The sequence below is a fragment of the Plutella xylostella genome, chromosome 30 (genome assembly GCF_932276165.1).
Source record: "Plutella xylostella chromosome 30, ilPluXylo3.1, whole genome shotgun sequence".
NCBI classification, from domain to species: domain Eukaryota; kingdom Metazoa; phylum Arthropoda; class Insecta; order Lepidoptera; family Plutellidae; genus Plutella; species Plutella xylostella.
Window position 1 is genome coordinate 5,392,909 of NC_064010.1, and position 14,031 is coordinate 5,406,939.

A 14,031-nucleotide genomic window follows, 5' to 3' on the forward strand; every position below is an offset into this window, starting at 1 on the left:
ATATGAAATTTTTGTTGGTCGTGTTCTGTAAATGTTGGACTTTATTTCTTTGCATTAAGGGTTAGGAAGATACAGGCATTTCAGTGATTTGTAACAATACACTTTGGAGAACCTATACTTTTATATTATGTACTGCAAAATATGTTATACTGCCATCTATTGGCGAATAGCTAAAGCTTTAATGTTATAACCATGCCCATGCAATTATCTAAAGTATCTAAACAAACAAACCTACAAATTAGTTATGCTTCTAACCAATAGATGGCATTGTACCGGCTTTACAATTTTCGCCTTGATTTAGTTCTATAAACCATCCACCAGAATCTTCTATCTCATTCCTAACACGGTATACAGAAAGAGATGGCAAAACCGTATCTAGCATCTCTTTTAACTCTCAAGTAAGAAAAAGACAACGATAAGTATGTATTTTTTCTCTGAAAACGAAAAACTAAGATGTTATTGTGTCATATCCGTGGTTTGTCGAGGTTGTGTGAAAATCGTGGATTATTTAAATGATAAACAGTGACTTAATAAATATGCCTACATGAGTTAACTAAACTTTCGTTAAGTGTTAAGTGGTTTTAGACAATGTTTTCCTAGTACTTTCGTGCAGTGAAGTTGTGTTATTGATTTTTTACAGGAAAACCTATCGGGCTGTTTGAATGATAGTGGAGTAAGTTAGTGCAGTTTTCGATTTTCCCGTAAACTATGAATGAAATTTGAATTTTTGTTTAACAATATAAGTGTCTAGTATTTGGTTTTTAACTGTATTAGGTTAGGTATTAAAATATATTATAATAAAACTTAATTTATTCCGAAGCACTTAAGTAAGGCTTTACTAGAAAAGCTCAAGCCAAACTGTAAGCTCCATGAAAAACTGGAAATACCTAGGTATTCTTATGTCTAAATAAAGAAAATAGCTGCTTCTTATATGTATTTATGTAAATAAACTGAAAATGTACACAGATACTTAATGATTCTTCATAAATATAAGTATCTAGTAAGTATTATATACATATAATAATATTATTATTATCTATATCAAGACCAAATGCTTTTATAAAAAGCCTACGTTACTTGGGTTTTCGAAAAAGTGTCGTAACGTAACCAATTAACTATTTTTGCTGGTGGTACTTACAATAGGGCCTGTTTCCTTTGGATCATGAGTACCCTACATACCTGTATGATTATGTATACATACCTGTAGGGTACTCATGATCGATGACTCGTTATATGGTAGGTATAGGGCAGCTTGAAACATCTGACAGTCGGGTTGCCCACTTACCCGACAACTCTCTCAGCACAAGCTTGCTTGTGTTGGGGTCCACCAACCCGCACTAGGCCAGCGTGGTGGACTAGGCCTAAACCCTTCCTTCATTGGAAGGAGACCCGTGCCCCAGCAGTGGGGACTTGATGGGTTGTGATGAAGGCACCTATATGGCGTATATACCAGCTAGTTCTGCAGAAAGTAGGTAACCTCCGTTTGCGGAAGTCATCACGAATCGGTAACAATTAAAAACCGGACCGTAAGTATAAATAAATAAACCAGATTTCTGCGAGCTTAACCACAGATCAATGCCGTCCAGTTTCGTAGTCAATGTTATTTTGATTATCTAACCCTTGCTTTCGGATAGCGATTCATTGTTTTAACTTTAAGAAACTTAGACCGTTAGGGTGGCCGTACACGACCGTTTTTTTGTAGGACAGAGACGGGCTGATTTTTCTTTCTTTTTATAGGAAGAATGCATTGTAGTTATCGAAAACCCGAAACATCTAAACGACCAATGTTGGGCTAGTCTAATCGGAATTTGGTACAAAATGTTGTTCAGATACAAGATTACCATTTTTTAGGATTTGATTTGGTTATATAAAATCTAGATTGAAATCTAAAGCACTGGATTTGTGAAAAGACTAAAATTTAAAACGAGTTTATCAACATTTTGTTACCTGTTCCGAGATGCGTCGACCGGATAGTATTATAAATTGAGAGAACCTGTTATTAATCACGGTATACATAATCATATAAACACTTAGGTACGTCTGGCCAAATGTACGTAGTTTCGAACAAAGCTAAAGTTTGGAAATTCGCAAAAAAATACACATGAGTAACCAAAATTTAACTTATTTTTTATGTAGAAACAATGAATCTTGCAAATTTTTCAAAGTTGCACAGCAAAAGTTTCTGGCTTATAATTATGTAGGTACTAGCTGTGCCCGCTTCGCTTCGCCTTAAAAAGATTTTCCCGTGGGAATTCCGGGATAAAAAGTAGCCTATGTTATTTCTCAGGGTCTAAACCATATGTATACCAAATTTCATTCAAATCCGTTCAGTAGTTTTTGCGTGAAAGAGTAACAGACAGACAGACAGACAGACACAGTTACTTTCGCATTTATAATATTAGTTAGGATACATATAGGTACCTTTTTGCAACAGCTTGCTGTATACTTATGTAGGTACCTATGGGATTCCCCTTGCTTTTTATGCAGGTTTTTGTTGGCATCGCCATCACCAAATATTGCTTTGGTGAACAAAACATAATAATAATAATTGTTTTCCTTTAGCGACGGTTTTGACTTGTCTGGATTAGCAAGACCCTAATCTGTAGAACTGTAGGTGAAATACATATAATCATGATTAAGGGTGCCTTTTGACCATAAACGTGCTATGCAAAAGACGCATCATAGCAACATAGCATAGCACATATCTGGTGGAAAAGTACTCTTCTGACCCCGCAGATACCATAACTGCACGAAGTAGATCGTAGAACTGCATGCAGTCGAGTAAGTATAGCGACTGCGTCCGCGGTCGCTGATGATGTGACTGCATGCAGTTGTTGTAGTGCAGTCCTTCTGATTTCAGCGACGCCATTGACTTATACTAGCGTAAGGACAGGGCGAACCGTTCAAGAAAATGGCACTCTCGTGCTGGCCCTAAAATCTCATATACACTAATACACTAACTAATATTATAAATGCGAAAGTAACTGTGTCTGTCTGTCTGTCTGTTACTCTTTCACGCCAAAACTACTGAACGGATTTGAATGAAATTTGGTATACATACGGTCTAGACCCTGGGAGAGAACATAGGCTACTTTTTATCCTGGAATCCGCACGGGAAAACTTTTTAATGCGAAGCGAAGCGCGTGGGAACAGGCTAGTCAGTCATAATTTGTTTGAGTTGAGACCAGCGCGCGGGTGTCCTTTTCTTTCGGCAAAAGGTTATCATCTTTCCTTTTGAAATCATTGAACGTGCAGCCTGCACCCTTAACCAATCCCTATATCTCCTCAGCCGCCACCCCCCCACCATGAAGAGCAAGTTGACCCCGATGACGCTCATCGGGCGCGCCGCCATGGACCGCCGCTTCTCCAGCGCTATGCTGCCGAGCCTGCTGCGCGAGATCCGGAGGAACACCAGCAGGGAAAAGGTGAGGATGTTCAGCATCAGGAAATATGGGTGTCATTAGGCTGGACGCTAAAGCGATTTTAAACCGTAGTCTCTCAAAGGCTCAATAAATTCTATGGCCATATTATAATTATAGGCTTCCTTGCTTCGGACATCATGGGTCCCCGTTGCTGTTTCGGCAACAGTCGTGAAGCCTATATAGTCAAAGCCCTTCGGGCAGCTTGAAAACATCTGACAGTTAGGAATCTCACTTACCCGACAACTTTCTCAAAGCAAGCTGCTTGTGTTGGGGTCCAGCAACCCGACTGTCAGATGTTTTCAAGCTGCCTGAAGGCTGCCAGGCACTAGGTAAGAGGACCCCGATGACGCTCGTCGGGCGCGCCGCCATGGACTGGCGCTTCTTCAGCATGCTGCCGACCCTGCTGCGCGAGATCCGGAGGAACACCAGCAGGGAGAAGGTGAGGATGTTCAGCATCAGAAAATATGGGTGTCATTATGCTGGACAAAAGAGAGCGATTTTAAACCGAAGCGATTGGGCAATGGGCACACGGCTTTCAAGTAAATTAAATAGCCATATAAGAGAAATGTTTGCCCACTGGAGCTGCAGTCAAATATAATAGTCCAAAGTTCTCGTTTTTTTTATTTATCGATTATTAGTTTTATTAGTTTCTCGATAGTCCGCTTGATTTAATTAGAGTTTATCTTCCAGCTCGGCATAGCGGTGGAAGACGGGTACCTGAAGGCCTACAACGGCAACTTCGAGCCGGTCCTCGTGCACAGACTGGTCGATATCATGCGGTGAGTTGTCATTTATCATAAATCAATAAATTTTTCAATGATAGCTTAAAGTCAACTTAAAATCTAAAAATAGTTGGTGGAAAACTATATGCCTACATTAAGCTACTAAATTAAAGTTTTAACGAGCCCCCCTTTGGTTTACTATACAACGTTCGCAACACATTTTATACCACCAAGGAATCGGCTGGCGCATGGTGGCCTAAATAAGTTAGAATCTACTAATTTTTCCTCAAGAAACACACCCATGCAAGAGAGCTTTTCCAGACTTATTTCACTAGCTAGACCTTAATAGACAAATTACATCATATATTTTTCTATTTCTCCAGCGCCAGCCAAGTGCCGGGCAGTCCCGAAGAGCTATTCTACATCATGTACAACGAGGCCGAGGGCCTGCTCAACTGCTTCCTGTTCAGTGCCGACAGTGACACGCAGGTGAGTCACTGACTGCCAGTTTCAATAACTCTATCTATTTATAGCTGACAGTTACTTTCATACGATTTTGACAGAATGCTACTTTTTATGTGTCAAAGTCGTATGATAGTAACTGTTAGCTATCGATATATATAGAGTATTGAAACCCTCTAAAAGACTAGTATAGAGTATAGAGATAGAGGGTGGATATGTATCACTTGCCAATCTGTGATCATTATTTTCGGGCTTTCTCGGTCGGCCAGACTGTGTTGAAATTGGCGTCCCTCAAGGATAAATTTTGGGACCATTGTTGTTTATTATTTATGCTCTGCCCTTATTTGTATTCCTGCTCAGAGATGATAGTGACATGCAGGTCAGAGTGCAGTTTTATTAGTGATCTCCCCGTCACCTACTACTATACCACACCCCGGACAAAAGAAATTTATTGGAAATTCTAAATTTTTGTGCAACATTGCTTAGGTATATCTGTTAAATTTGATGTAATTTGTGACCGATAATTACACGGTTTTCAAAAATGATGAGTGAGGAGAAAGATCCGAAAAATCTGAAAGGTGGTAATTTCTAACTAAGTTTAGGTCTAAAATATCTTCTTAGGATATAAGTATTTCTTAAAACATGATTTTATTTAAAAAACTGTTTAACACTACAACAATAATGTTGCTTTTTAGGTCAAAGACCCCTGGCACTCTGGCACCTAAAACAATTTAGTAAAATCACTTCTGTCACGTAGCTGTAAGCAGTCATTCGTCAATGTCAAGATGTGTTTGTTCACAGTCTTTACTTTACAATATTACGTTATATTATACATAGTTTAGGTAGGTACGTTACATACATATTATGTATCGTTATAGAATACATACACAGTTACTTTGTATTTTAATGTAAAATACTAGCATAAAATTCCTAACTTAGGCTTATATGTACCTCCTATACAATATACAGATTATACAGGTAACATAAAAACATAAGTAGGTACCTCAGATTACCTCGGTTTTAATTACTTTTGGAAATTTGTTTAGTTGTTCTTCTTTTGTATTATCGCGCGTACATAGTTGTAAATTAAACTTAAAATAATCAGGAAATGTTTTGAAAACCCAGAAACAAAAATTAGAACACCAATTTTCGGATAAACATTGACCCAATAACCTGGGAAATGTATAACAAATCTCGTTTTATTTGTATGTAAATTCTAAATTTATTTTCAGTTACAGGAACCTTGTGTACTAATACAGAATTAGACTCTCAAAGCTATACTACATAACATACTGTAATCACCAATGATTTTGGCTTAGTGTCTTACTGGCTGTTAACAAAAAAATACATTATAATTAAAACATAAATAATTTCATAAATGAAAAATCAAACTTACGATGTAAAAAAAATGTGTGATTTGTGTGAAGAGTTTAGTGATACCGTGCTGAGTCAATAGTGTTATTAAAAAATAATTATTGTTTTTCAAATAAAATAACCTTGGTTATTTTGTCCTTAATTTTTTTTTCACAGTATGATTTTAAATTCATATGACGCAAGTCTACAAAACTCATTTACTTACAGCCATAATATATTACAATAATAATTAATGTACGGGCATCAATTAAAAATCTATTAATCTAACACGATCGGTGATTAAAAATAATACAATATTCATAAATTCTTGAAATTCCACAAATTATTTGTCAAGAAACCATACTCAAGTGAATTGCCGCCAAAAAGTGACATTTGTGAAAAACTTTGACCTTAAACTGCGTTCAGGATCGTGGTATTGTTGTTGAAACAAGCACTCTACGGTTCATTGATAAAAAAAGAAGAGACTGATTACTCTTTGGACGTTGGGACAAGTGCCAAGTTTGTGAACGTCATTAGAAGATGTCTAGTTCAGTTTTTGCCCGCCTTTCCCACCAGGCGGCCGTATATCAGAACGTCTCTCAAATATCTAACGTTGAATTTTGGACTGGTGTTATACTAATACTATTCGCGTGTGAAATGGACCTGATATATTTCCACATAGTGAACAGTGTTGATTGGCGATTCTTTTGAGAAACGCACAAAAATGTTGTCGAAATAGAACTGTGGCCGCTGCCAAGAAAAGATATAGGCATACAGTGGTAGTTTCCATAGCTCGGTTAGTAAACAAAAACCATATGGTAGAAGTTGAGCCGCTTTGTTTTTAAACGCAACGTGCCATGTACATTTCCAGCCAATGATTGAATGAGCCGTTTTCCTTGACAGCTGTCAGTTGAGTTTTTGGGTAAGCCGATAGATTGCGTGAAAACGCAGTGTACCAACTGTCAAAAATTACATAGAGAGCAAAGAGTACTAAACTCAGAATAAGAACTCACTAGTTGTGATTAAATGTCGGGTGGTAGCGCGAGCCATCCTTCCGAGGCTCAGACTGCATGTGGCTTGGGATAGTGCTAAGTATTCTGTGAATAGTTCTACCCGCGCCGTCACGTAGTGTTCTTTTCTCTATGCGCGCCGTTTGAACGGGTGCTGCGTGCGAGAACTGATTTTCTATTTTTATTTATTGTATGATCCTAAATAAGATCCCGGGAAGGGACCATGATCCATAGTCCTTAGGCATTATTACAGTATAGCAGTCACTATCACAAGAGTCACTATCTCAAGTGCACTAACTCTACAGTATAAAGGGAGGAGGAGCAGATAGCTCAACTACAACTCAATTAATACAGGAGAAACACAAGGAAACTGAGAAAACTTGAAAAGAACGGCTGTACGCACAATCGCACTGAACGCTGAAGCAACAGTGACATCGACATCATAGAGAAAATAATACTACAATTCTACCTACCTACGTCACTTTCACATTTCGTTAGCCTCACAGAATAACATATTGTGATCTGAGTGTGTTCTGAGGGTTTGAAAGTTGGTACAACCCCAGACAACGCCATCTATTTCTCCAAAAAGGAACTTTTTTTTTTTTTTAACAAACGCCTCATTAAGAATAAATTAAGTTAGTGACGTAAGAGGACAAAGGATTCGTTCAAATTAAAGTTTTTGTTAATTTATGTGCTTTTTTAAATGTTTGAAAAGAACAATGTTTAGTGCGAGTTTGTGAGGAACTTTTAAAGAGTTGTGATTGAGTAACGAGAAGGTATATTTACTGAGCTGTGAGTATTATTTATTATTTTATAAATTAAACAAATTCAAATGTATTTATTGCAACACCCTAATATTTGGTTAATATTTACTTAAAGTTATCGTGAAGAATCTTTTCTCAAGCTTTGCGTACCCACTAACTCTATCCTGAGATTCTTGAGGCTTGAGCGATGGTATAATAAAAAATCCATGATCTTGCTTATATGTTTGGCATTTGGGTTGCAGAAATCACATAACACCAACATTTAACAAGTACCTATCCCCCATACATAGCAGTCAGTATCACTAACCACTACACCACACTAGGGCATGCAATACCGCAATACCGGTATCAGGGACAAAATTCACGCTTTTTTCAATACCGGTATTGAAAGTTAATACCGGTATTGAAGTAATACCGGAATCGGACTTTTTTAGGCTATAATAAAGCGATTAAGATATAGAGTATTCCTATGTACTGTGAAAGCGCACTTGTTTCCAACCGTTTGATGCAGTTTTCGGCCGTCTGATATCTACTGTTGTCCATGCGTAAACGGACACTGGATGTAAAAATAATAATTTATTGTAAAATTTTAACTCTAATACTCAATTCTCGTAAAAATCTATTACAAAAACTGAATTTCATTGCTTTTTCTCGTTTTATTTTGACCTATACGACCTTTAATCACAATATATGCAATTTATTACAAGGAAATCTAATACCGGTATTAATACCGGGATCCCGGTATTGAGTTGCAATACCGGAACTCAATACCGGTATTGAAAATAGTTCCGGTATTGCATGCCCTACACCACACCATGTCGTCGTCAGCTGATAGGACATCAAAGTAATAACTTGAGTTGCAATTCATAACGTTCTCTAAGGAATTCAGTATCAATTTCTAAGTGATTAAACTCAATTAAGTTAATTGGTTAGTGACTTACTTACGGTAGGTGTAGTACAGTATTCGGACAGGTACATTAGTAATTACTTACTGCCAGTTTCAATACTCTATATACAGGATGTTGCAAAAAGGGTTACTAAGCCGAAACCTAAAATCCGAATTTCGAAATTTGCGAAACAAAAAGCCATTCTCTAGGTTTCGGATTAGTATACCCTTTTTGCAACATAATACAATACTCTTTATTTGCACCAAAATAGAACGACATATAAAAAAAAAACTAAAAACAGTACAAAAAGGCGGCCTTATTGCTTATAGCAATCTCTACCAGACAACCTTTGGATGGAAGAGAGTTATAAAAAAAATAGAAATAGAATTAGAGGTAGCTGAGGTGCAAGTATAATACACTACTTAAACACTACATACACTAAATAAATAAATATGCAACACCATGTATAGATAACTGACAGTTAATACGATACGACTTTGACACATAAAAAAATGCATTCTGTCACAAGCGTATGAAAGTAACTGTCAGCTATCGATAGATAGAGTTATGGAAACCGGCAGTTATAGTGCCACAAACTTATCTGTTCCGGTGACAGCGAACTTAATTGATCCATATCTCATTATTTACTATTGAATTATATATTTATATAGATTAGATGGGTTTATTGAAACCACAAGGGCGAATTACCACTACTGGCAAACTTAAAATCTTATAGAATTAAGAAATATTAGACATTATGTGAGCTGTCACCGGAACAGATAAGTTTGTGGCACTGTAGTTGACAATGGGTCATTTCCAATGACATCTGACAGTTGAGTTTTCATGCTAGTCATAATTATATGGCGTATTAATAGCCTGTTGTCAAACAGTGCCATATTTTATTGCACTCAGAGCTTAGATTAACATTAAACTCGAACAAGATGGTAACGTTTCACAGACAAAAACTAAGCAAAAAACTATCCGCATTTTGTTTACTGTCAAACCGTTTTAAGTTTAACCTAATGACAACCATTGTACCAACAATAATGTCACAAATCTTCCGAACTAATCCTAACTAATTTTAAAAATGTGAAAGTAACTGTGTCTGTCTGTCTGTCTGTCTGTCTGTCTGTCTGTTACTCTTTCACGCCAAAACTACTGAACGGATTTGAATGAAATTTGGTATACATACGGTCTAGACCCTGGGAAAGAACATAGGCTACTTTTTATCCCGGAATTCCCACGGGAAAACTTTTTAAGGCGAAGCGAAGCTCGCGGGAACAGCTAGTTCAAAATAAGAGCTCAGTGGTAGAAGTGGTTATTTGTCGAGACGTTTCTTCGGCACTGTAACTCCATCTAGTTCGTATATTGTTAATCTAAGTGCCAATTTCTCCATAGTCGGTTAGAGCATAACCAGGTATTAGTGGTTGACTTTTGACACGTCTGTCAATAATTTTATATGGAGATGACGTATAATTGATTAACCAAACCCCGTCGGTTAGACAACCGACTATGGAGAAATTGGCACTAAGGCTACGGCACTTAATCCTATGTTGTGTCTACTCATACAATAGGTACGTTCTTTACATAATGTTTCTGGTCCCACTTAACTCAAACACAACTTAACACTTAACGTTTAACCTTCTATAAATAACTTAGCTGTAAGAGACAGACAAATTATCTAAACAAACGATGTTAAAAAACCTTTACAATGGTGAGAAAAGTACGGTCAGCTTCATAAGTAATACACATACTTATGCAGCTGACTGTACCTACCCAATAATAATTGAACGCCCTAAGAGCCTTTTCAATTGACGTACCTATCAACACTTGTAAACAAATATCTGCCCCGGCCGGGAATCGAACCCGGATCCTTCGGCATGGCAGTCAGGGTCACTAACCACTACACCATCTAGTCGCCAATCCTTATCCTAACTACTCGTAATATAATATTATAAATGCGAAAGTAACTGTGTCTGTCTGTCTGTTACTCTTTCACGCCAAAACTGCGGAACGGATTTGAATGAAATTTGGTATACATACGGTCTAGACCCTGGGAAAGAACATAGGCTATTTTTATCCCGGAATTCCCACGGGAAAACTTTTTAAGGCGAAGCGAAGCACGCGGGGACAGCTAGTAGTCATTTAAAATGGACTGGTACGTTGTACCTATACTTACTATATCGGCCGTTGGTAATAATTTAGTGTGCGACACAATAGCTATATATTTGATCTTTATGTTTCAAGTTACAATCCTGTTATGATGATTAATTTCTCAGAATTCGTAACATTATTTTGGCTATCGTCCAAATATGAGTTTAGTACTTTAACAACATAATAAACACTTGAAGTATCATCGAAATATGGGTTTAGTCTTTAACAACAATGACATACACTCACGGGCAATGAAAAGGTTCCGCTGAGAAATAGGTACACAAAAATACTCCTAAACGGAAATGGCTACCTTAATGATGCCTTCTGCAACACTGGACATTTGACAGAGCATCAGGATATTACCAACAAAAAATGGTAATATTTTCTTCAAATTTCAAATGAAATGTTTGAAAAAATTGTGGTCTTTTTCATTGCCCGTGAGTGTATGTGTTAAAAAAGTGTTTAAAAACACTTGCAGTAGGCACTATTATAAGTTTTATAACCTAACTAGCTGTTCCCGCGCGCTTCGCTTCGCCTAAAAAAGTTTTCCCGTGGGAATTCCGGGATAAAAAGTAGCCTATGTTCTTTCCCAGGGTCTAGACCATATGTATACCAAATTTCATTCAAATCCGTTCAGTAGTTTTGGCGTGAAAGCGTAACAGACAGACAGACAGACACAGTTACTTTCGCATTTATAATATTAGTTAGGATATTATCTTCTTAGCGTGTCGGTGACAAACAAAAGAAAGAAAGAAAGACACATTTATTTGACACACTGAGACAGAATAATAAGACAGAAAAAGAAAAGGAAACAACAACAAAATAAAGAGAATACTTAATACATATACAGAACAAACAAAACAAATAAAGGTTGCTGTCCAGAGTGTCAAAACGGCACCAGCTCAGCATATGCTGTGGATAGTGAGGCCACAGCGCTGGTTTTCAGCTGGCCCTTTTGTGTTGACCTCAGTCACGAACGCGAAAAGAGTTGGACTAGGGTTTGTTACCGGTGGTAAACATAGGGTCAATTTATACTAGTACAGAGTCGAAGCGCATCGAAGCGTCTATTCAATACTGAACATTACAAATACAACATTAACTCCACAGCATAACGCACATATGGCTACGGAGATTTTAAAAAGTCGCGCGCATTCTTCGCGATTCGCGCGTCTACGCGTGACCAACGCAACCAACCATTCGTGCGGCTTTGCTTTAGTTGTGAAGAATTTGACGCTTCGCTGCGCTTCGACTGTGCCCCAGTATAAATTGACCCATAGAGATGCAAATTGGTGACCAATGACATGTTACGTGGACAAAAGTGTAGAGTTATTATTGTCTTTGGCTATGATTTATTTGACGGTCGACAGGAAGTACTTACCTACCTATAAACTTCCGGCTTAAGATTAAAAAAAAGTAACATAACGAAACCTGTTACCGTGGACAGAGGAAAATCTGGGTAATTTGGACCGCCTGGAAAAACAGGGTATTATAAGTTATAAGATTGATGTGTCTAGATGTAGAAACGAATAAAGAAGTTTTTTTACGAAAATCTAATTTATGGTCACCAGTTGTTTTTTTAGTTTAGCCAGACGTTAGTATAAAATAAATTGCGGCTGCAGTTTGCAACTCACAGAAATTCTCCATCTCTACGTTGAAAACATACATACAGACGAATTGAGAACCACCCCCTTTTAAAGTCGGTTAAAAAGCCACGATAATGATACAAAATATTCATTAATTTATGGGTAGAGTTGTTCACTTAGGTAAATAGGAAATAAAACATAGCATACGAGTGTTGGCAAATACTTTTAAGTTAATAAATAAATACAGAATAGCTAAGATGTGAATAATACTGGGTACCTCTATCATAATGAATATAATTTTACTCTACTAAAGTCATTGACTTATATATTACTTAGGGCCACTTGCAGAAACATATTAAATCTAGATTTAGTGTTAAATCTCTATTTAGTGTCAAATTTTATATGGACTGACGTTTCTAAAATCGAGATTCGACACTAAATCTAGATTTAAATGTTTCTGCTTCTTCTTCTTTTCTTTAGTGTGTATCGAGAACGTTTTTTCTTCATACGTGAAAACTAATCAGTTACCTACATTTATCTAGACCCCACTGTACCTTAAGTATTATTATTTAATCCGTGATCTTGACTCTGTGCGTTGAGGCCGTATGCTAAATAACTAAGATTGCTATGACTAATCATTTACTATGACTATTATGAGTGCGGCACTTTGAACCTTTAGGAAGACATTACAAAAACGTAGTGTTATAATTTTCACAAGTTTCAACTAGTTTTATTATGATAAATCACCAAAATAAACCGTAATGGGAGGTTTTCTGACAGCTAGCTCATTAAAAAATTACTAAATTCACACAACAGCATTATTTTTTTTTGCATGAAATTGTTTTACATAAAAACTTGAGTATTTTTACTCATATAAGTACCTTATTGCTGCACCCACTAAACTCTCAATTTTTATCCCCCACCGCTTAATAGGGGTGTTTTAGCTTTCGCGTTACTGTGTGGTGTTGTACCTATCTGCCTATGGTAGTGTAGCTCCCAAACGACTCAACCGCTTTACGTTTATAAAAAAAAAACACGCACTCACGCCTTGTACTAATGTACTCCCTTGCGGGGTAGGCAGAGGTGCATTGCTGCACCCACTTTTCGCCAGAGTGTTATGTTAGTCCCAATGTAATAGGGGGCGGGCCTATTGCCATTTTACGGGCACATCCAAGACCCGAGAACAAATATCTGTGTTTAAACAAATATCTGCCCCAGCCGGGAATCGAACCCGGGACCATCGGCTCAGTAGTCAGGGTCACTAACCACTACGCCATTCGGTCGTCTCGTCGTCGACGTTTATATAGGTACCTTTGTTTATTTAGTTTCTATGTATCTTTGCACAACTTATCAAGTGAGTCTCTCATAGAGACATATCAATCATACCTTATGCAGGCCCTGCTGCCACTTCACGGGTACGCTATCGACGTAGATAAACGTTACTGTATCGCGATTAGTTTACCTTTAGATTTCACTGTAAGATTGGAAAGATATACTCACACTAGCTGTTCTCGCGAGCTTCGCTTCGCCTTAAAAAGTTTTCTCGTGGGAATTCCGGGATAGTAAATAGCCTATGTTCTTTCTCAGGGTCTAGAGCATAATATATACCAAATTTAATTCAAATCCGTCCAGTAGTTTTGGCGTGAAAGAGTAACAGACAGACAGACACAGTAA

At 37.4% G+C, this 14,031-nt stretch overlaps 1 protein-coding gene across 6 annotated transcripts in view; it reads left to right on the forward strand.

The window, feature by feature from the left end:
- The first annotated feature begins 447 nt into the window (after nt 1-447).
- LOC105387660 (TBC1 domain family member 1) overlaps nt 448-14,031 on the forward strand; it is a 35,408-nt gene continuing 21,824 nt past the window's right edge. For 2 of the 6 annotated variants that reach the window (XM_048632005.1, XM_048632006.1), the window contains exons 1-4: nt 448-673; nt 3,290-3,425; nt 4,113-4,201; nt 4,528-4,633. In XM_048632005.1, coding sequence (XP_048487962.1) covers nt 663-673; nt 3,290-3,425; nt 4,113-4,201; nt 4,528-4,633 — 342 coding nt within the window. In that variant the 5' untranslated portion in view covers nt 448-662. Of the gene's footprint in view, nt 678-3,289; nt 3,426-3,750; nt 3,862-4,112; nt 4,202-4,527; nt 4,634-7,594; nt 7,762-14,031 lie in introns of those variants that run through there. The other 4 variants (XM_048632009.1, XM_048632010.1, XM_048632007.1 and 1 more) reach the window with 3 other exon arrangements.